General features: G+C 38.8%; 1 protein-coding gene across 1 annotated transcript in view; it reads left to right on the forward strand.

Annotated features, from left to right (window-relative positions):
* The window catches only part of MPDZ (multiple PDZ domain crumbs cell polarity complex component), a gene marked incomplete at its 5' end in the record, with an annotated part of 130133 nt that overhangs the window by 104214 nt on the left and 2447 nt on the right, over positions 1-23472 (forward strand). The window contains 14 exons of the mRNA XM_079706709.1: positions 7565-7657; positions 7747-7821; positions 8960-9134; positions 11604-11749; positions 12471-12554; positions 12759-12952; positions 14438-14585; positions 17131-17217; positions 18130-18220; positions 19098-19141; positions 19962-20084; positions 21346-21450; positions 22008-22120; positions 22934-23057. Coding sequence (XP_079562835.1) covers positions 7565-7657; positions 7747-7821; positions 8960-9134; positions 11604-11749; positions 12471-12554; positions 12759-12952; positions 14438-14585; positions 17131-17217; positions 18130-18220; positions 19098-19141; positions 19962-20084; positions 21346-21450; positions 22008-22120; positions 22934-23057 — 1602 coding nt within the window. The remainder of the gene's footprint in view (positions 1-7564; positions 7658-7746; positions 7822-8959; positions 9135-11603; positions 11750-12470; positions 12555-12758; positions 12953-14437; positions 14586-17130; positions 17218-18129; positions 18221-19097; positions 19142-19961; positions 20085-21345; positions 21451-22007; positions 22121-22933; positions 23058-23472) is intronic.

The raw sequence follows: 23472 nt of genomic DNA on the forward strand, positions 1-23472 counted from the left end.
TTTGGTATCAAGGTGATGGTGGCCTCGTAGAATGAGTTTGGGAGTGTTCCTTCCTCTGATATTGTTTGGAAGAGTTTGAGAAGGATGGGTGTTAGCTCTTCTCTAAATGTTTGATAGAATTCGCCTGTGAAGCCATCTGGTCCTGGGCTTTTGTTTGATGGAAGATTTTTAATCACAGTTTCAATTTCAGTGCTTGTGATTGGTCTATTCATATTTTCTATTTCTTCCTGAGTCAGTCTTGGTAGGTTGTGCATTTCTAAGAATTTGTCCATTTCTTCCAGGTTGTCCATTTTATTGGCATAGAGTTGCTTATAGTAATCTCTCATGATCTTTTGTATTTCTGCAGTGTCAGTTGTTACTTCTCCTTTTTCATTTCTAATTCTATTGATTTGAGTCTTCTCCCTTCTTTTCTTGATGAGTCTGGCTAATGGTTTGTCAATTTTGTTTATCTTCTCAAAGAACCAGCTTTTAGTTTGGTTGATCTTTGCTATCGTTTCCTTCATTTCTTTTTCATTTATTTCTGATCTGATCTTTATGATTTCTTTCCTTCTGCTAACTTTGGGGGTTTTTTGTTCTTCTTTCTCTAATTGCTTTAGGTGCAGGGTCAGGTTGTTTACTCGAAATGTTTCCTGTTTCTTAAGGTGGGATTGTATTGCTATAAACTTCCCCCTTAGAACTGCTTTTGCTGCGTCCCATAGGTTTTGGGTCGTCGTGTCTCCATTGTCATTTGTTTCTAGGTATTTTTTAATTTCCTCTTTGATTTCTTTAGTGATCACTTCGTTATTGAGTAGTGTATTGTTTAGCCTCCATGTGTTTGTATTTTTTACAGATCTTTTCCTGTAATTGATGTCTAGTCTCATAGCATTGTGGTCGGAGAAGATACTTGATACAATTTCAATTTTCTTAAATTTACCAAGGCTTGATTTGTGACCCAAGATATGATCTATCCTGGAGAATGTTCCATGAGCACTTGAGAAAAATGTGTATTCTGTTGTTTTTGGATGGAATGTCCTATAAATATCAACTAAGTCCATCTTGTTTAATGTATCATTTAAAGCTTGTGTTTCCTTATTTATTTTCATTTTGGATGATCTGTCCATTGGTGAAAGTGGGGTGTTAAAGTCCCCTACTATGATTGTGTTACTGTCGATTTCCCCTTTTATGGCTGTTAGTATTTGCCTTATGTATTGAGGTGCTCCTATGTTGGGTGCATAAATATTTACAATTGTTATATCTTCTTCTTGGATCGATCCCTTTATTGTTATGTAGTGTCCTTCTTTGTCTCTTCTAATAGTCTTTATTTTAAACTCTATTTTGTCTGATATAAGAATTGCTACTCCAGCTTTCTTTTGATTTCCATTTGCATGGAATATCTTTTTCCATCCCCTTACTTTCAATCTGTATGTGTCTGTAGGTCTGAAGTGGGTCTCTTGTAGACAGCATATATATGGGTCTTGTTTTTGTATCCATTCAGCCACTCTGTGTCTTTTGGTGGGAGCATTTAGTCCATTTACATTTAAGGTAATTATTGATATGTATGTTCCTATTCCCATTTCCTTAATTGCTTTGGGTTCGTTATTGTAGGTATATTCCTTCTGTTGTGTTTCTTGCCTAGAGAAGTTCCTTTAGCATTTGTTGTAAAGCTGGTTTGGTGGTGCTGAACTCTCTCAGCTTTTGCTTGTCTGTAAAGGTTTTAATTTCTCCATCAAATCTGAATGAGATCCTTGCTGGGTAGAGTAATCTTGGTTGCAGGTTTCTCTCCTTCATCACTTTAATTATGTCCTGCCACTCCCTTCTGGCTTGTAGAGTTTCTGCTGAGAGATCAGCTGTTAACCTGATGGGGATTCCCTTGTGTGTTATTTGTTGTTTTTCCCTTGCTGCTTTTAATATGATTTCTTTGTGTTTAATTTTTGACAGTTTGATTAATATGTGTCTTGGCGTATTTCTCCTTGGATTTATTCTGTATGGGACTCTCTGTGCCTCCTGGACTTGATTAACTATTTCCTTTCCCATATTAGGGAAGTTTTCAACTATAATCTCTTCAAACATTTTCTCAGTCCCTTTCTTTTTCTCTTCTTCTTCTGGAACCCCTATAATTCGAATGTTGGTGCGTTTAATGTTGTCCCAGAGGTCTCTGAGACTGTCCTCTATTCTTTTCATTCTTTTTTCTTTGTTTTGCTCTGCATCAGTTATTTCCACTATTTTATCTTCCACCTCACTTATCCGTTCTTCTGCCTCAGTTATTCTGCTATTGATCCCATCTAGAGTATTTTTCATTTCATTTATTGTGTTTTTAATCGATGCTTGATTCATCTTTAGTTCTTCTAGGTCCTTGTTAACTGTTTCTTGCATATTGTCTATTCTATTTCCAAGATTTTGGATCTTGGAAATAGAAGCTTGGATCATCTTTACTATCATTATTCTGAATTCTTTTTCAGGTAGACTGCCTATTACCTCTTCATTTGTTAGGTCTGGTAGGTTTTTATCTTGCTCCTTCACCTGCTGTGTGTTTTTCTGCTTTCTCATTTTGCTTATGTTACTGTGTTTGGGGTCTCCTTTTTGCAGGCTGCAGATTCGTAGTTCCCGTTGTTTTTGGTATCTGTCCCCCGTGGCTAAGGTTGTTTCAGTAGGTTGTGTAGGCTTCCTGGTGGGGGGGATTAATGCCTGTGTTCTGGTGGTTGAGGCTCGATCTTGTCTTTCTGGTGGACAGGTCCACGTCTGGTGGTGTGTTTTGGGGTGCCTGTGGCCTTATTATGTTTTTAGGTAGCCTCTCTGCTAATGGGTGGGGTTGTGTTCCTGCCTTGCTAGTTGCTTGGCATAGGGTGACCAGCACTGTAGCTTGCTGGTCGTTGACTGAAGCTGGGTGCTGGTGTTGAGATGGAGATCCCTGGGAGATTTTCGCTGCTTGATATTATGTGGAGCTGGGAGGTCTCTTGTGGACCCGTGTCCTGAAGTTGGCTCTCCCACTTCAGAGGCACAGCACTGACTCCTGGCTGCAGCACCAAGAGCCTTTCATCCACCCGGCTCAGAATAACAGGGAGAAAAAGTAGAAAGAAAGAATTAGTAGAAGAAAGAAAGAGAGAGGGAAAGAAAGGAGGAAGGGAAGAAAGGAAGGAAGGAAGAAAGAAAGAAAGGAGGGAGGGAGGGAGGAAGGATGGAAAGAAAGAAGGAAAGAAAGGGAGGGAGGAATGAAAGCAAAAGGAAGAGTGAATGGAAGAAGAGAGGGAGGGAGGGAGGAAGGAAAGAAAGAAAGAAAGACAGGAGGGAGGGAGGGAGGAAAGAAAAAGAAAGTGGAAAGAAGGGTGGGAGGGAGGGAGGGAGGAAAGAAAAAGAAAGAAGGAAAGGAGGAGCGGAGGGAGGGAGGGAGGGAGGAAGGGAAGGTAGGAAAAAACGAAAGAGCAGGTAAAGTAAAATAGAATAAAGTATGAAATATAGTAGCGTTATTAAAATTAAAAAGTAGTTATTGAAAAAAAACACGGACCGATAGAACCCTGGGACATATGGTGGAAGCAAAGCTATACAGAGAGAATCTTACACAGAAGATTACACATACACATTCACAAAAAGAGAGCAGGGGGAAAAATCAAAAATCTTGCTCTCCAAGTCCACCTCCTCGATTTGGGATAATTCGTTGTAAAAAGAGGAAAAGGGCGAAAAGTCTGAAATCTTGCTAAGTCCACCTCCTTAATTTGGGATAATTCGTTGTAAAAAGAGGAAAAAGGGGGGAAAGTCTTAAATCTTGTCCTCAAAGTCCACTTCCTCGATTTGGGATGATTCGCTGTCCATTCATGCACTCCACAGACGCAGGGCACATCAAATGGACTGTGGAGCTTTAATCCGCTGCCTCCGAGGCTGCACAGAGAGATTTCCCTGTCTCTGCTCTCACAACTCCCGGGTCTCAGCCTTGGACCTGGCCCCGCCTCTGCGCGTAGGTCGCCGGAGGGCGTCCGTTCTTCGCTCAGACAGGACGGGTTTAAAGGAGCCGCTGATTCGGGGGCTCTGGCTCACTCAGGCAGAGGGGAGGGAGGGGAATGCCCTCTCCTCGCGCACCAGGCAACAAAAGGGAAAAAAGTCTCTTGCCTCTCCGGTAGCTCCAGACCCTTTCCCCGGACTCCCTCCGGGCTAGCACTAACCCCTTCAGGGTCTCTTCCTGCCTCCAGCCCCAGTCCTCTCCCTGCGCTCCGACTGAAAGCCGATACCCGAGCCTCAGCTCCCAGCCCCGCCCGCCCCGGCGGCCGAGCAGACAAGCCTCTCGGGCTGGTGTGTGCCTGAGGGCACCGATCCTCTGTGCCAAAATCTCTCCGCTTTGCCCTCCGCAGCCCTGTTGATGTGCTCTCCTCCGCTACTCCGAAGCTTTCCCCCTCCGCCACCTGCAGTCTCCGCCCGCGAAGGGGCTTGTAGTGTGTAGAAACCTTCCCTCCTTCACGGCTCCCTCCCACTGGTGCAGGTCCCGTCCATATCCTATTGTCTCTGTTTATTCTTTTTTTTCTTTTGACCTACCCAGGTATGTGGGGAGTTTCTTGCCTTTTGGGGGGTCTGAGGTCTTCTGTCAGCGTTCAGTAGGTGTTCTGTTGGAGTTGTTCCACGTGTAGATGAATTTCTGATGTATCTGTGGGGAGGAAGGTGATCTCCGCGTCTTACTCTTCCGCCATCTTCCTCCGGCTTCGACACTGGTGTTTTAATTCACTGGTTCTCAAAACTGGGTTGCAGACCAGCCGCATCAGCATCAGCATCACCTGAAAGCTTATTAGAACTACAGGTGTGTGGGCCCACCCTGACCTCCTGAATGAGTAGCTTTGGGGGGTGCCCCCGCATCTTGTGTTTTAATAATAAGCCTTCTCTGTGATGCCAGTGTGCACTAAAGTTTGAGAACCACTGTGCTAATTGCTACTTGGGCAGGGACCTAGCTTTTCCTGCCTTTATGATTATCCCAAGGTATGACATTTCGTGATCTCTCCTTTGATTTATTTACCAAGGACCTGCTATGGAGGAAATAAAAAGATTAAAGAAACGGAAGTTATAGTCTTTGTCCTTCGTGAAACCGAAAGCTCAGATAACTAGAGGTCTCACCAATAGGCATCCCTGAGGTATTTGCTTTTGCAAAGATCTGAGCCTTAGGTTCAAGTGACCACTTTAAAGAAGTGGTTTGTTGAACAGATGTTGAACAGCACCTGTAAATGTTTTCAAGTGCTGCAGGCTCATGCTGGAATGCAGGTGGGCAGTGGATGAACAGAGTAGAAGCAGAAAGAGTAGTGACATGCTCAGGGAAGAGGAGAGGAAGGGAGGAGGTAGGGTGGTGGGATAGAGGGATTGAACATGAAATGCTGCAGCAGAAAGGGGTGCTTCCTCTGCGACTCCCCAGCTCCAAGGCATCCAGGGCAGCAGAGGCAGTCTGCCTGGATTGAACCTTTGTTTCATCAGGTCCAGACTTCACACATTGTGTGGTCTTGCTTTGCCTCCATTTTCTTACCTATAAATTGGAGATGATAGTATTACCTCTGATAATATTGTAATTATAAAGATTGAGTTGTTTATAAAGTGGTGGGCATAAAGCCTGGCATGTGATCAGATTTTGTTAAGCATTTAGTGGAAAAAAATGCTGTGACTCTTCTTGGTTTGATTTCTTTTTAAAAAAATAAATAACTCTACAAAAATGGATTGCTCTGGTCTTATCATATACGTTTAAGAAAAGTCATCGTGGGCAGTTTGTGTTGTGGGTAGAAGGAAAAGAAGTTATTAAAGCTTTTTCTATCAAGAAGTCCATACACTTCCATTCAAGAATCCCTCATTCTATTGCCATTTAAGAGAGAGTCCTTTGAGACAGCAGGGGGAGAGGGGACTGGATATTCTAATGGAAGTCTCTGAGTTTGTATAAAGGAGTACGCCGAGAATGGGTGTTAGGTTAACAACCAGCAGATGCCGTCTGTACTTAGTACAGTACTTTTCTGACTACAGTTAAGTGAATAGACAAGAATAGAATCAAATCTCAGAATTGAGTACATACAGTCATGGTAGATATAGAGTATTACTTATTCAAATGAATATTTATTTGTGGTAGTAGGAAAGAGCTTTGGTGTGGAGTGTCCCAAATAGAGGGTAGCTCAGTTTTTTACATTTGGCATCAGCATTGAGACTTGTCAGTCTCGTAGCACGTTGACCTTCCTACTCACTGTGCCTGATTCTTTGACCACTAGATCAGAGTTTGGGGTTTCACAATGCTGGCAAGTTTAGACACTTTATCTGAAGTCAACTTGATTATATCCTGTAGAGTTATAAGTAGAAGGAATGTGTGTGTGATAACAACACTTTTGCATAGTGTGTCAGGCTTTTAAGCCTTTTCTTACTACACATGATCCTCACAGCAAACTTGTAGTTGGCAAGAATTATTTTCCCTTTTTTTGGAGATAAGAAAATTGAGGTTAAGAGATGTTAGGTAACGTATCCAAATTTCTAGAGCTAGCCAGAAAGGAAATTACAGCTGAGCTCTGCTTTCCCTGAAAGTGTGTGATTTTCTCTGTATTATACACGTGAAAAGAGCAGTGGCAGAGAGGATGCACAGTGACAGTCAGAAAGTCATCAAGCATTAATCATCATTGCAAAGCCACAGTGTTGATAATCTTTAAAATGATGGTGAAGCCTTATCTCACTGTCGTGATCTTAAATGTCTGGTGGCAACCTTGGCTCTCATGTATACATTTCAGAGAAACCATGGCGAGATTCCCTTTTTTCTCTTTTGCTTTCCATCTCCCTAGGTGCAAACTATGATGAGAAAGGTTGCTAGCTCTAACCAGAATGAAATGTGTAAAACCCTATGGTAATTTTGTTCACGTAAACATTAAGAAAAGGTAAAACCCAATGTTACGGAACACTTGGTTTTCGTTAAAAAAAAGTGTGGAAAATATAGACAAAAGTAGGTGTAGCTCTTCTAGCTTTGACAGGTTTTCACTACAGGTCTTTGGGTTCAGAGTTGAGAGAATTTTTACTCTGCACCACATCAGAACACGAGTATTTGAAGTAACCAGTCTGGGTATTCAGCCCTAGAAAGGACAGAGCATGAGCAGTCATGGCAGTCTGTCTGCTAAAGGAGGGAGGACAGCAGAAGGGGATGCAGGGGCCAGTGTTAGCGGTTATCTCTAAGCTGTAGGCCAGAAAGAGGAAGAAGGAGGATACTTTGGTGTTGAATCACTTAGTCAGCCAGTTACACAGAACTAAATTCTCAGACGTTGTACAGTCATTAAATTGTTGAATACGTTTTAGTTCTCTAGATATTTTGTTAGAGTTACTAGAGCTATGTTACTGGGTATATATGCTAGAGATAGTGGACATATGGGAGGAGTGAAAACATTTGGCTATTTATTTGATGGAGGAGAATTTAATCCCATTAAAATAATTGAAAGTTTGCTTAAGAAAAGAAGAGATTTCTAATAGTGGATTTTAGAACAGTTTTCTTTTCTAGCCCTTGGGTAAGAAGACAGCGTTCAGAAGTTTCAGTCACATACCTTTCCATTTGGATAAATTTAATCTGTTTCACGTTTTCTGAGTGTTTCTGTTTTTGCTTCTCTAGGATCAGGGGGGTTTGGGCATTGCCATCAGTGAAGAAGATACACTCAGCGGGGTCATCATAAAGAGTCTAACAGAGCACGGGGCAGCAGCCAGGGTGAGCCTTCCCCCTTCTCACTCTCAGAAAGTGCTGGGGAGGGAATTCTTTCTGTAAATTCACTCAAAATCTTCCATGTTTCCATCTAGGATGGACGGCTCAAAGTTGGAGATCAGATCTTGGCTGTAGATGATGAAGTTGTTGTTGGCTATCCTGTTGAAAAGGTACTTTTCCAAAAGAAAGCAGATGATACCATAAACTCATCCTTGGACATGGCTAAACGTGTGTCTGTGGGGGGGTTGGGGGGGTCAGTCATAGGGAATCAGAGCTGCGTAGCTATATTAGACAGATATCTGCAAGGAAGAGATTCTTTGGAACTTATTTAATTTCTACTTTCTGTTTTCCAATTAAGATGATGTTAAGGTATGTTTTGTTACCTGATAAATTCAGGATTCAGTCAGCATTTTTGATAAATATCTTTTCAGTTTTTCCTTAGGAAAACTTGAAACTTCTAAACAAAGGTCAACTTAGTATTAAAACTAAAGGAATATTTTTTAATGGATGTTTGCTCCTATAAAGTATCCACTATGTATATTGCTTTATAAACATATTTTAAAACTCAACCATTAGATGTATGACTTTTATTGGGGTTAATCAGTTTTTTGTGCCTGAGTTTCTTCCTGCTCTGAAGTGATGTTAATACCATACTTACTAGGAGTCTCACTTGAGGCCTTTCAGAAGTGCTAGGAAAAAAACCCTATTTTTCTTGAGATTTGGAGTGTCAGTGTTTCCATTTCTACATGGGCCAGCAAGATGCTTAAACCATTTTTAAATTCAGTTTTAATAATTGTATGGGTTTGATCCTTTAACTCACATGTGTATGTTCTAACTTTCCATTTGGCTTGATTCTTCTGTTGCATAGTGTTCCTGATCTTGCTTTTAACCTAAGTGTTTCTGTATTATTAAAAATGTTTGTGTAAGCTGCTTCACATTCTCTGTAGAATCAGAAGTGGGTAAAGCACCCCATATGTCTTCAAAGGTTGTAAGAATCCAGAGAACTGGGCAGTATTAATTAGAAATGTAAAAAGTTGAAAGCCCGTTACTTATATAATGACGAATATGGTCAGAACTAGACTTACAGCAGAAATTAACTGTGGCCTTAATCAATATCAGGGAATTGGAGAAACTAGAAAGGAACTGCAACCATTCTTTCTTGACCACTCAAGTCCTAACAGGGAAAGAATTTGCCTCTCACTCTTCTCTCAACCATAGATGGTTCTAGATTCCAACTATAATAGTGGAAGTATAAGTCTACTAATTTGCCTGTAAATTTTATTTCCCCTCTAAACCAACACCTGCCAGTTTATTAGCCTTTTGAAGACAGCGAGGACAACAGTGAAACTGACCATTCGTGCTGAGAATCCAGATTCCCAGGCTGTTGCTTCAGCAGCTGGTACAGCCAATGGAGAAAAAAAGAGCAGCCCCCAGTCTCTGATGGTCCCGCCGTCTGGCTCCCCGGAACCAGAGCCCATCCGAAGTAAGGGCTGGTCTCCTGCTAGTCCTGCGCGTATGACGCATTCATACTCAGTATGCGTTCCCTGTGTGGGAGCCACCTGCCTGTATGTAGCTCACTGCTCGAGAGGCCATAGTCAGGGAGCCTGTTGGTGAAAGGGTGGTATAAAGAGAGGGGCTCCTGAAGCAAGAGCACTGGACTATGAGGCAGGGGATCTGCCTGCTGTACATTAACCATCCATAGGGCCTTGGGAAACCCATGCAGCCACTCTGAGCCTCAGCTTGCTCATCTCTAAGACAAGGGAGTGGTACTCTTTGCTCTCCAAGGACCTTTTGCTAAGGATATCTGTGATTCCAGGTATCTTACTAATACATTAGATACACCATTCTGTACATTCCTTTTTTTATACTACTGAACAAGTAATTTAACTTCCCAAAGCCTCAGTATTCTCATTTTAAAATGGATACAGTGATACCACTTCACTGGTGTGAAATCAACATTGCCTGGCACTACATCAGACTCTTAAAAATGCACATATATGTAGCTGATATGAGTTGTATCCTTTGAGTGTAAATAGTAGATACTGTCAAAGTAGATGAAACAGTTGTATGTAGAGCACGGAATGAAACTTTCGTGTATCATTAAAATGCCAGTCTAGTATATTGAGGCAAATTATTCCTTTGAGTTACTTTTTTGAGAAAAATTACACTGGCGTTTAATAAAAGAATAAATTTAAGCTTTGCAGCATTGAAAATAAAAGTACTTAAAAACATTGCTTTTTTTCTGCAACTGGGGAAAAAAATCTCTTTTGGCCTCCAGACTGAAACATTCAGTTCTTTTGAACAGGTTTTTAAGGAAACAGCAGTTTAAAACATTTGTAATATAGTTGGTTGAAAGGTCTTTTTTTAATTGAAGTATAGTTGATTTACAGTATTGTGTTAATTTCTGCTGACTCAGCTATATATATATTTTATATATATATAATATATATACACAAATATATATATATACATACACACACACACACACACACATACATATACATTCTTTTTTATATTCGTTTCCATTATGGTTTATCCCAGTACATTGAATGTAGTTCCCTGTGCTATACAGTTGGACCTGTTGTCTAAAAAGTCTTAAAGTAATAAATATCTGATGAAAGCAATCCTTTATTTAGAAAGACTAATTCACTAAAATGTTAAAAAAATATGGAAATTTTTTCATTCTTCATTTTTAAGTATCCCTAAATAGCATTGTCTATAAAAATATAAAATGCTAAATGGAAACATAACATTAAAGAAAATATGTTACACCTGTTCTTACCATTTCAGGAGCAAGAAAATAGTCTTTATCTGATTCCTAGAAAGAGAGCATTTTTTCTAAAGCTAATCTATCAAGTATCCCAGCTTTCCCAAAATATGACATTTGCTCTATGCTTTTTGATATATCACAAAACATATGATGTGAAGACTCTCATAAAACAAAGTGTTGGGGCTTCCCTGGTGGCGCAGTGGTTGAGAGTCCGCCTGCCGATGCAGGGGACACGGGTTCGTGCCCCGGTCTGGGAAGATCCCACATGCCGCGGAGCGGCTGGGCCCGTGAGCCATGGCCACTGAGCCTGTGCTCCGGAGCCTGTGCTCCGCAAGGGGAGAGGCCACAACAGTGAGAGGCCCGCCTACCGCAAAAAAATAAATAAATAAATAAATAAATAAATAAATAAAAAAAAAAAAAAAAAAAAAAAAAACAAAGTGTAAAATTATATTCTCCTTTTTTTCATAATCTAATCTTATTTATTTAATTCTGAGCATTTATGCACCAGGATTTAATATCCGAGTTCATAAAACATTGAGACACAAGGAAAGAAACTGCAAGTGGGTCTCACTTGATGTCTTATAAACTCAGATATTAAATCCAGTTGCTTGTATGCTCAGATTTGATTACATAAGTAGAGATGCTCTAAGATAGGATGAAAAGGAAAACCAAATCAAAAATCCAAAAAGCCCTGAATGGCAGGCACCATGACCAGAGTTACTGATGTCCTTTGTGTTTTGTCGTCTTCCCTGAATGTGAGTTAGGTCTCCACTACATATCTCAGTTCTGAGTTTTACAAATCATAATTTCATAAGAAGTTTGTTTGGGTCCCATGAAACGTAGAATATCAAAGTGGAACTAGAGGTTCAGTTCAACTCTCTGTTCTCATTCCTTTTACGCGTTACCTCCAGTAATTAAAAAAAATACAGAATACTGCATAAAATAATATAACAGGTAATTTTGTACCCACCACCCTAAGTTAACAATGATGATTTAATCATTTGTTGGATAGTTTTAAATATAACTAAAAGATTAAGGTGGAATTACATAGTCTTCTTTGTCCCCAACTTGGGCCCATGTTTCTGCTCCATCCTGAAAAGGCACCCAGTGTGGTGAGTTTGATGTATATGCTTTCTAATCAATTTTTGTTTGTATTTCATTTCACTTTTAACTTATTTTTAGGTACAAGCAGGTCATCAACACCAGCAATCTTTGCTTCTGATCCTGCAACCTGCCCCATCATCCCAGGCTGTGAAACAACAATTGAGATTTCCAAAGGGCGGACAGGACTGGGCCTGAGCATCGTTGGGGGGTCTGACACACTGCTGGTGAGGACACAGCCAGAGATGCTCCAAATACACAGGCAGCCTCTTCAGTGAGCCCTGAGAGATCATTGTCAGGGAGATTTCCATCAGTTTTATGAAGGGAAATACAGAGGCTTAGAAAAATGTATCATTCATTGTTATTTTAATTTATAGGGCAGATACTCAGCTGCGTACTGGGATTTTTATTTTGAGTAAGCCAACACTGACTTAATAATATTTCTTTATACTTGTGATTGTGACCTTTAGATTCAAAATATTTCTGTTAGTTTATTAGTTCTTGCCATATTTTAGTTTTCTTTTTACTGACTGGATACTCTTGGGTTAGACCCATATTGAGAAAAATCTGAAAATTTGGATAATTTATAGATAAAAATTTCTAAACATCAAAAATGCTTTAAAATCCATTCATTCCATTTGTGGATAGGAAAGGTGATGAGGTGATATATATCTATTATATATGCGTGTGTGGGTGATTTATATATTTTATAATTTTTTTCTTTAAACTTCCCTATCATGTGAAAGAAATGTAAGCCTCTTTGAGCCTTTTAGCAAAAATTGTCTTATGCTTTTCTTTCAATTTTGATATGTGACTCACATACGGATTCAGTGAATGTATAACCCTTATCACTGTCTCTAAAAGTGAAGTGTGCTTTGACTCCATTTCTGCTCACCCTCCCTAGGGAGAATAGTATAAAACACGGGTGTGTTTTGTTTGTGCCCTTAGGGTGCCATTATTATCCATGAAGTTTATGAAGAAGGAGCAGCATGTAAAGACGGAAGACTGTGGGCTGGAGATCAGATTTTAGAGGTACAGGATGCTGTGCATTTGACCTTTACAACAAACAAAGAAAAGGCTACTCTGGGGAGGATGGTCGTTGCTTATTTCTTTTTCCCTCCCTCCTTCCCTTCCTCTCCCCCCCTCCTTCCTTCCCCCTCTCTCCCTTCTCCCTATCTTTTTTCCTTTTACTCAACTCACCTGGTTCCTCACCCTCTGTGTCCCATTTCTGTACAGGTGAATGGAATTGACTTGAGAAAGGCCACACATGATGAAGCAATAAATGTGCTGAGACAGACACCACAAAGGGTGCGCCTGACGCTCTACAGAGATGAGGCCCCGTACAAAGAGGAGGATGTGTACGACACCCTCACCATCGAGCTGCAGAAGAAGCCGGGCAAAGGCTTGGGGTTGAGTATTGTTGGTAAAAGGTATGACTGATCAGGGCAAATGCAATGACCTCTTGGAAATGATTGAATTTAAATTCCTTGAAAGAGTACTAGCAGTAGTAGAATCTTTCTCAACTGCTAGTGTTCTGTATGTAGCTATTTCGGCCCATGCAGTAGTGGAACATCAGGAGACATTGGTGTTGAAATTTTTTAGTCAGTATTTTGGGGGATTTTGAAGGTACTAGACAAAAAGCCATTTGGTATTTTTGAGTACCTGCTGGGTGCCAGGAGATACATTAGGTTCTGGGGAACAGAGTTAAATAAGACATGGATCCTGGATCCATGGATCCAAAAACTCAGTTTGGTAAATGAGCATTAAATGTGTTCTTGCAACAAAGGAATCTGTTGATGAGAGACAGAAACGCATTGTGGGGGATCCATGGAAGCAAAGGAGAACGGGACCGACTGCATGACCTTATTTAAGGGCAGTAGATTAGGAAAACCCCCTTATAAAGAGGTGCCAGAGATGAAGCCAAAAATGAGAGGTGAGAGTTGGTCTGACAAAAGTGGGCGAGGATATTCTAGGGAGAAGGATCATCATGAACAAGAGCACACCATCAGAAGGGAATAGAAAGTGTAAATTAAGAGGCCAGGGTAGTAGGTTGGTGAATATACATAAAGTAAGTACCTCATTGATTTAAATATGTATATATAGTTAATATTAAAAAATATATAATCCAGTAAGTTCCAACACTTTTATTCTTAAGATGGGAAAACAGAGTATCAGATGGTGAAAGGGCTTGTTTGAGGTCATGACCTTGGCAAGAACAAGTGATACAATTCAACTTCTACTAAATGTTTCTACTGAGAGTTATCTTTGTATCTCAACAAGAAGTCCTTGAGTTATTTATACTTTTATTAAAGGAAGATTGAAATAAGTTGAATATTTGTTCATTTTGCATAAACCTGTCTTCTATGAAAGTTAGACCTGTAATGATTTAAAAGAAGAGACATCACAGCAACGGTACTTAATTTTGAGTAACAAATGGTTTTAGTTTGAGATACATATCCGTTATTTATTTTCAGTAACGTTAATGACATTGGTGATAATAGCAACATATTTATGTAGGCACAGGTCAGTATCCATTCAAGGCTTCGTTATGGTGTAGAAATAGCAATAGATTTAGCTCCCAGTGACTGACTCTCAAGTCCTGTTTTTGCCATTTAGTAACTGTGACTCATAAAATGAGTATAATAGCCACTTCTACTCACAATGTAGAACTGTTGAATAAATATGCTTATGAAAGATATGTTCAATCTATGAAATATTGTAGACATAAGATACTATTTGTTACAAAAAATAATTCTCATAGTTGCACCAGTGTTGCTGAAAACAATAAAACTTTTAAAGTCATAAAAATAGAAGTAAAATTTCCAGTTGTAAAATGTTAGCCTTTCATTAAATAAGCATTGCATTACAGTTGGGAAAAAATAATAATGTTGACATTCAAAATTTTACATTTGCAGAAATGATACTGGAGTATTTGTGTCTGACATTGTGAAAGGAGGAATTGCAGATGCTGACGGAAGACTGATGCAGGGAGACCAGATACTAATGGTGAATGGAGAAGACGTCCGTCACGCCACCCAGGAAGCCGTCGCAGCTCTGCTGAAGGTAGAAATCCAGTGCCACAAATGCTCATGTGTAATAGTGTAAGAGGAGGAGCGGCCACATTCAAACAAGTATTTATTTAATATGTTCTCTCAAATAAGACATTTATACATTAGACACCATATTTCAGTAATAAATCTCTAAATTACAATCAGCTGTTTATTATATTATATATTTATTTAGCAGTAGTAAGAATTATGAACTGAGTATCTGTGTTCTTAGTAAATCTTTTATCACAAAGTGATCACTGTGTGGCTCTTTTCTTGAAAGAAAAACATATTCAGTCCACAAAGGAGAAAAAAAGTCTTAACCTCAGTTCTCCCCTGCCCCCCCGTATTTACATTTGGATTTATTCTTATGACCTCTGACCTAAGGGAAGAATCTCCTCCCTGGCACGGGTGTTCTTTGAAAAGGGACTCAGCAGAAAGGCAGAAGATCATAGAAGGCAAGAAGGGCACCTCTGGGAGTCAGGCTTCTGGACTGCCCTGTCCCAGCCCCTCCCTTAACCCCTTCCTGGGCGCTAAATTGGACATCTTTATATTTCCCCAGAGATGAAGAATGTGGAAGGAAGATTTTATCCTTTTTGAATGACAGAAGACAATGTTTGGTTCACATCTTATTCTGATTCAAAACTATTGAACTATTTAAAGTTTTACTTTTAAAATCGTAGTTGGATGGGTCATTCTTAGGAAATGAAGACAATGCCATGCAGATTTACCGGGCAGTACCTTCAACAGTTATTATTGTTGTTACTTCAATAATTACAATGCCTCCATCCCAAGGTATCATTGCTAGTCTTAAGTACATTTTACATTGTGAAATCTCTTTCCTCCATGGAGTAAACTCTCCATGAAGAATCATTTTCTGATTGGAAAGGCAGAGCCAGTCTCATTTTAAAAATGTAAAATATAGAATAGTCACTTAAAAATACAACTCGTGGAAGTTTAGACATATTTCCTATCAGGGAATATCCCAGTTTCCAGAGGGGATTTGTGTTCCTACAAGTAAATAAAGCAGTGTTTATCTCATTGTTTTCCTTTACCTAACATGTGTTTTTATGACCTGAAGTGTAGTTCAATGTTGATTAAAAATCGATTGCCATCAGTATCCATGTCATGTGGCACATGTTCAGTAACATAAGCACATAACTTCATGACAGTGTCTGACAGCAGGAGAAATGTCAGAGATCTCACATGCTAGTGGGAGCCTTTTCAGTGGCTAAGCTTAGCTTCATGGAGTGATTTTCAAGTGAGCATCTTGTTATAAACCTCTGTGGTTTGCATAGGATCTGGTATATACATATAAATTTAGTTATTAATAAAGCACACTTAAAGTCTATCATTTCTTCTTAGTTATCAATTTTCAAAAAATAATTAGAATTCTTTAAGGAGAAGTAGCTTCCTTTAGGAGATAAATTAACAATGATAGTTAACTCTGTAAGATAGATACCTCTCAAAGATAGAGAAGGAGACATCCATAAAATGACCTAAATAATTTTAGAACCAATTAAATCACCATTTAAAAACCCAGTTTGGCAGTATATAATGAGAGCCTTAAATATTTATATAGCTTTGCTATTTGTACCTCCAGCTGCTGCTTGTTGTTGTTTTGACTTGTTATTTCTTCATTTAAACATGTTGCAGAATCCTCAGTACACAAAAAACTTCACGTACATAAGGTTCATTGCAGTGTTGTTTGTAATAATAGAAAACTGGAAGCAACACAATTGACGATACTGCTTTGTGCTCGACACTTTGTTAAGAATTGTGCATGGATTATTTTATCACAACAACCTATAATGGTCTCTGTTTTTAGAATGCAGAGTAAAAGACTTATCAAGGTAAAACTCTACTAAGTTCACACAGCTAGTAAATCACATAGTCTGGATTTAAGCCAGTGTATCTGACTCCAAAGCCTGAGTTCTCAAACACCTCATTGTGCTACTTTCACATTAGACTGTATAGCATTTCTTGCATGCCTATGATTTATTCGTAAAGGACCACAGGGAAATTGTCTTCAATTCTCGTTTTGTGTTTACAGCAATATGGCTTGTTTAAGTATTGTATACTATAATATATCTATTCAGGTACAGTGAGGCAGTAGAGAGCTTACCCAATTATCTGAGTACCTCTGCTATTGAGGGCAAAACGAATTGTTGCAGTAGTGGTTATTTTATTGTTTTTGTTTTGTTTTTTAAGATCTGAGTTACTTAGTTCTTTTGGCCTATCTAAATTACTGTGTTTCGTGAGATAATTGCTTGATTCTCCATTTCTCTTTGCCTTGACAGACATGCTCTCCATGTAAATCATGAGGCAGTAAGACAGACACTGGGTGTTGCTGCTGCTGCTTGTTATAATTTTTTTTTACTAGTTTTAATGTTTTAGAAAAGCCTTTTTCCACAAAGGATTGGAGGTATCCTTGCCCATGGAAATTCCAAAAGGAAAATGCCTTTCAAAAACCCAGTCTTGAAGAGTAAAATGTAATCCTAAAGCTGACTGTAGCATTTTATTTAAACATTTCATTGAACAACTTCCCCCCCCCCCCCCAGTGTTCCCTAGGCACAGTAACCTTGGAAGTCGGAAGAGTCAAAGCTGGCCCATTCCATTCGGAGAGGAGACCTTCTCAAAGCAGCCAGGTGGGTGGCTGTGGGATTCATCAGGGCAATGCAGTCCATAGGCCAAGAGGAACTCAAAGATGGCCCTGACCATGAGTCTGTCCAGGGCCATGTACACAGGCCTGGCCCCCTGGCAGCTTGGCAGAGTGGCTGAGGTGCAGAGTTTGTGATAGGGAAGAATGAGAGATGGGAGTAGACAGTCAAGCAAGGTGGATGGAGCTCTTGAGTAGTTTGTGAGTCATTCTAAGGAACTTAATTCCAACCATTCTTTTCTGACATGATTCTTTTTCCATAATCTCAAAAGTGAACCTATTAATATATACATATAAAGCCTACAAAGACATATATGTTTAAATTATTTTATAACACATTTATCAATCAGTATTGAACTGAAAAAATCCCATGTAGGTGAACTGTAGAAGCTCGCCACCACGTATAAAAATATGGTGTGAGGTAGCTGGAGTCTCTTGGTAAGCCCCTCTCCTGTCTTGCCTTCTGATGACAGAAGCCCATTTTTATTAGCCTGTCCTTAAGGACCTCTTTCTTAGTCACCCCTGAATGATTACCATTCGTTTCCTGTCGACTGGCCCTAATTGTGCAGTTGTTGAAGTCCCCATCTATGTACAGCATTTGTTTAAATTTAGAGAAGATTAGCTTGGGTGAGATTATGAAAATCCACTAAAATTTTAGGAAGGTTGGAATCAATTGCATTCGTTCTTTTACCTTTAATTTATGTCATTGGACAAATTCTTCCTAAAAAAGAAAAAAAAGAGAAAACTCAGTGGAAACTCTCCATATTGATTGCCCTTCAAATTACTGCCACTGTTGCTTAACAAGTATTTCTAAGTCCATTAAAAGAATTCTGAAATAAGTGGTATTTAGCGAGTATTATTACTTCCCAAACTTTCTAAAACGACTGTTACGTATTTGTAGATGAGTGAAGGGAGCCTGTCATCGTTTACTTTTCCACTTTCGGGATCCAGTACATCTGAGTCACTGGAAAGCAGCTCAAAGAAGAATGCATGTAAGATTGGATTGAAATTTTAAGCATGATTTAGTGCTTAAATTTGAATTTTGGCCATCAACAGTGATTTTTTTCCCCTGTTTTACTTTACCTCTGAAGCTCTCTTTCCTCTAAATCATTCCAAACCCTAGTATAGGTGCAAAAATTCAGAAGAGCATGAAGCAATGCCTATAGCGGCATTTCGCATTTGATGTTTTCCCTACGAGGTATACTAAACATTAGAATCAGGATTCTGCAATTTTTTTCTTGCGAAGCAGATTGTTGTATTTGATTTTTATTCCCTTTTTCTGTTTAATGTAACACCAATATATCAGAAGATCCCATTAAGTGAAGCTTTCTTTCTCCATGAAGATTGCAAGAAATTTGATTGATAAAATTAATATGATCCTCCTGTATTTTAATTACATGAAATCATGCTGCAGAGGGTTTTTTGGCTTGGAGTATTGGTTGAAAGTTGTTCAAATTGAAGAAACTAACCACATGGCAGTCTCTGTTTGCAACGTAACTAATATTCTAGAAATTTAGGCACTTAAGTCCATGGATTCTTTTTAATGCTTCCATGACTTTATTTCTCTCAGCTGTGCAGATGTCTTTCTATCCAAAGCACATCCTGTCCTTAACTCATTCAAAGTGGATTATGGAGTTGTATAAGCAATGCTTGAAATAAGAAGGAAGAAATAGGATGGTGTGTGCATTTTTCCAACTAGGAAGTCCCTCTGTAAGACATTTAATCATGTGTGCTAGTAACTTTGAAATCCCCTTTGCAAAAAAATTAGGGTACCTCACTTAGTCCCATCTAGCTGTAGACATCAACTAAAATTTAAACTAACATTAAAAATGCACTAATAACCATATTTTATCTTTTTCCTATTTACAGTGGCATCTGAAATACAGGGATTAAGAGCAGTTGAAATTAAAAAGGTAACTTGGGAGAGAAGAAACAATATAAACTCTGTTGATTCCAAAAGCATCTGCATATGTATTTTCCTGTTAGCTGCCTTACTATTTTATAGTACCGTCTGATAAAATATGTATTATATGCAGTGGAAATAGCCCAGTGCACTCTTTGCTGAATGTCCTTGTTTGAAAAATCATTTTTGGTATACTTTTTATTGCCACAAATGGTATCAACCCAGCCCCACGCAAAATAATGCCGGGTCTCTCTCACTCCTCATATTAGGATAAATTAGCCTTTGCCTTCAACAGAGATTTCCCATTCTCCTGAAACAGATTCCTCTGATAGCCACGCACAACAGAGAAAATAAAAGCAGATATAAGTGCTGAGCACACTTGTAGACACTTCATACCATCGTCATTTCATTTAATAGTCACTGCAGCCCTTTGTGAGAGGCACGGTAATCTCCATTTTGTCCGTGAAGATCTAGGGATTCATTGAAAGCAGTGGACTTGTTCCAGATCCCAGCGTTTGTAAGTGTGGGTTTCTGGCTTTGAACACGGGTCTCTCTGATTCCTTTTCACTTCATCAGCCTCCTTGATTTTCCTCATTCCCTGTAGCATGATTTTCATTTAGTTTTGATTTCTTTTACCTCCTGAACAGATGCTTATTTTTCTAAATCACATTAAGGACCTGTATCAAATAAAGTAATACAATTTTCTTGGGCATCATTTTCCACCCTCACATCTAGAAGATCAAAGTTAACTATAGAATATTGTGCCAAAGAGACCAAAAGCCAATTAAAAATATCAGTTTGACCAAAATACTCTGTCTGTCCAATGGCAGGGACCCACTGACTCATTGGGGATCAGCATTGCTGGAGGAGTGGGCAGCCCGCTTGGTGATGTTCCTATATTTATTGCAATGATGCACCCGAATGGAGTTGCAGCTCAGACCCAGAAACTCAGAGTAAGTTTTACTAATAGCCCTGGTAGCCCTAGCAAATCTGTCAAAAGGTTTTATAAACCCTTTGACTCTGGCCAACTGTTGCAGGCAGTTTGAGATGTCTGTCAACTTTTAAATCCGCTTACCCAGCCACATCAGGGCTTGCTTTGGGTAAAAGATGAAGAAAATCAAAAGAGAGGAGAATTTGTTGTTGTATGCAGATTTTCAAGTAAATGAAATGGGATGATTTATAGTTCTTTCTTATATTTTTTACTTGTTTGAAACCCTGTGGAAGAAGTTAAAATAAAACAGAAGGTATTCTCAGAAAGTATTGCCAGAATGAAGTGAAATTTTTTCTTGATGTGTTTTTTTGGTTTAAATGCTGATTTGACTTTATTACATTGAAAATTGTCATTTATGTGGCATTTGTTTATCAGTTTTGCAAAATTTGAGTGTAAACATGACTTACAATGTGAAACTATACAAAGCTTGCTTCAAAATTGAGAGATTTTGCATATGTAGAGCACTATGATAGAACTTATGCTAACTGCCCAGTTCTGAAATCATGTGAATATTCCATTAAAGTAACTCAGTCTCTATAAAGTAAAATCTATTTGGCCTCATGCCTTAAAAATGGTCTTAAACCATAATCACTTTTTAAATACTGTCTAAATCAGTAATGATTCTATTTCCCTTTGCTATGTAAATTTATGACTGGCACTTAAAAACAGATTGTACGCGTAACACAGGGGTCAGAAAACTTTTCTGTAAAGGACGAGATGAATATTTTAGGCTTTGCAGGACATACATGTGTTTCCCTGTTGCAACTATTCAACTCTGCCTTGTGAAGGCAGCGAAATAATCATGTCTGTCCTCCAACCAGATTTTATTAACCAAAATAAACAGTGGGCCACTCTTGGCCTGTCAGCCGTAGTTTGCCAACCCTTGACTTAGAGTCACAGCTAATGTGTATAATAATAATATCCAGAGAAATTCTGATTCCCAAAAGATAGCAGATACGGTATTCTTTTAATAGGAAGTAATGTCTTACCCAGGAGAAACAAAGAAAAGGGAAGCGTGATTCCCTGCCCATTGCACCAAAGATAATAGAACTCAGCCATTACTTGCAGCTTCTCTTTGTGGTTGCTGCTGCTTGGAATTGGACGTTTCCTCGGTTCTATTTCTATTGCTGATTAGTAGTATATATGTGGTATGGAAGGTAGGGAAGGAAATCATCCCACTCTCCATGGCTGTTGTAGCAGATGGCTATTTCTCTCCCTCGCAGGTTGGGGATAGGATCGTCACTATCTGTGGCACATCCACTGAGGGGATGACTCACACCCAGGCGGTTAACTTTCTGAAAAATACCTCTGGCTCCATTGAAATGCAGGTAAGATTTTTATCCCAACTCTTCTGAATATGGGTAGCTTGAGGACACATGAGCTTTAAGGTTAAAGCTATAAAATGATTAAATCTCCTATTATTGTATTTACTATTTCCCTTGAAGATAAATGATTACATTGAGAATTCCAAGAAAGTACATAGGAAACACATTCTGTCACATTTTATCCTGATGCATTTATCATTTCATACTTTATATCTTAGGGGAAAAATTCATGGTCTTGGCAGGAAATGATTAATTGCTGAAATTTTAAGTGGTGTGATTGAGTGACTTACATTCTGAAGATCTTTAGAAAACAATTGCATGTGAAACCATGTTTGAAAAGCATCAAAGAACTTGGTAAAATTGAATTAGTAGAATATTCTTAGTGTCAGTTGAAGAGGCCTCTGGACGTTATGAAATTCCTGAATTTATGTTAACAGAAATGATTAAGTGGATGATAAAATACACATTTCATTCCCAGTGTTCTTTTTAAGAAAAATTAACGATGTCTTCCTAGCCACATGAGCATGTGTTTTTTCTCTTTATATTTCTCCTGTGTACAGGTGGTTGCTGGAGGAGATGTGAGTGTGGTCACAGGTCATCAGCAGGAGCCTGCCAGTTCTAGTCTTTCTTTCACCGGGCTGACGTCAAGCAGTATATTTCACGATGATTTAGGGTGAGCTTATATACTATGGTTTGTATGTCCCTGTTACCCACATAAAGGAGAAATGATGGAAGATGAGGTGTAAAATATGAAAACCAAGTGTTTCTAAACTCTTTGATTATGGAATGGTAGGTAGATAGATAGACAAGCAGATATGCATGCATGCTACTACTCTTCCCACATTTTCATCTCTGAGTTTTTTGAGGGAACATTTTAGTCTTGGGGGTCAATCTATCCTTTTAAAAATTCCAACATTGCCTAATTATTTAATGAATCATACTTGTGATTAAAAAAAAAATTCAGTTACGCAAAACTTGAGTACACAAGAATTAGAATATAGAGAGAGGGGAAGAGAGGAGCATGTTGGAAGTTTTACATAATTTGATGCAGCTTTTATATTTCTTATCATCTATTTTTGTCTCTGAGCTTGAGAATACTGATGTTTATGACTTATTCCATCATAGTCTTTGGCAGTTTAGCCTCTCACTTTAAATAAACTGGAAAAGGAAGGAGCTGCTTTTATACAATGAGAGCTTGCCATGAATATGTTAGGTTAAGGGTAGTATACATGAGTAATAGAATAGGGTGTTAAGTAGTATTTCATTAGATTATGTAAATTTAAGATACATAGCACAACACACACTGACAATTTAAGCATCCCCAAAATACCCGTGATGTACTCACTGTTGGTAACAGAGAGTTATACTAGCTTTAGGTGGATGTCAGCTAACCCATAACTTACAGATTCATGGAGATACATATATATATGCCATATATACATTTTTTTAAAGTCTAAAGACTCTTTTTTTCTCCCCTTTACTGTAGACCTCCTCAGTGTAAGTCTATTACACTAGACCGAGGACCAGATGGCTTGGGCTTCAGTATAGTAGGAGGATATGGCAGCCCTCACGGAGATTTACCCATTTATGTTAAAACAGTGTTTGCGAAGGTAAGCTTGCAAATTTTAACCACCCTCTTCCCCGCTAAGCATTCATTAATAGTGGTCAGCAGCGGGCTTATTAGTTTATGGCTTGAGGTAATGCCCAATGATTAACAGTTGATTATTTTCTTTTAGAAATCCCTACAGGAATAGGTCATTAGATATTTTTGTCCAATTTGAGGTTTAGTTATGTTTAAAGGAAAATAGGCTCAAATTGAAGTTCCATGGGTACTCTCGACAATATATATAAAACTATTAATGAACGTTAGCTAGACAGTCAGGCCTGATTGTTTTCCTTTGGAAACAAGTTGTATGTGATTGAATGTCTTTTGCAAATAGGACATTTTAAATATGTGTATGCTAAAGAGACCTGACATTTTTTTCTTTGCATTTTTTGTTGTGAAATATAAAACAGGCACAGAAA

Source organism: Hyperoodon ampullatus, assembly GCF_949752795.1.
Source record: "Hyperoodon ampullatus genome assembly, chromosome: 6".
Classification (NCBI taxonomy): Eukaryota; Metazoa; Chordata; class Mammalia; order Artiodactyla; family Ziphiidae; genus Hyperoodon; species Hyperoodon ampullatus.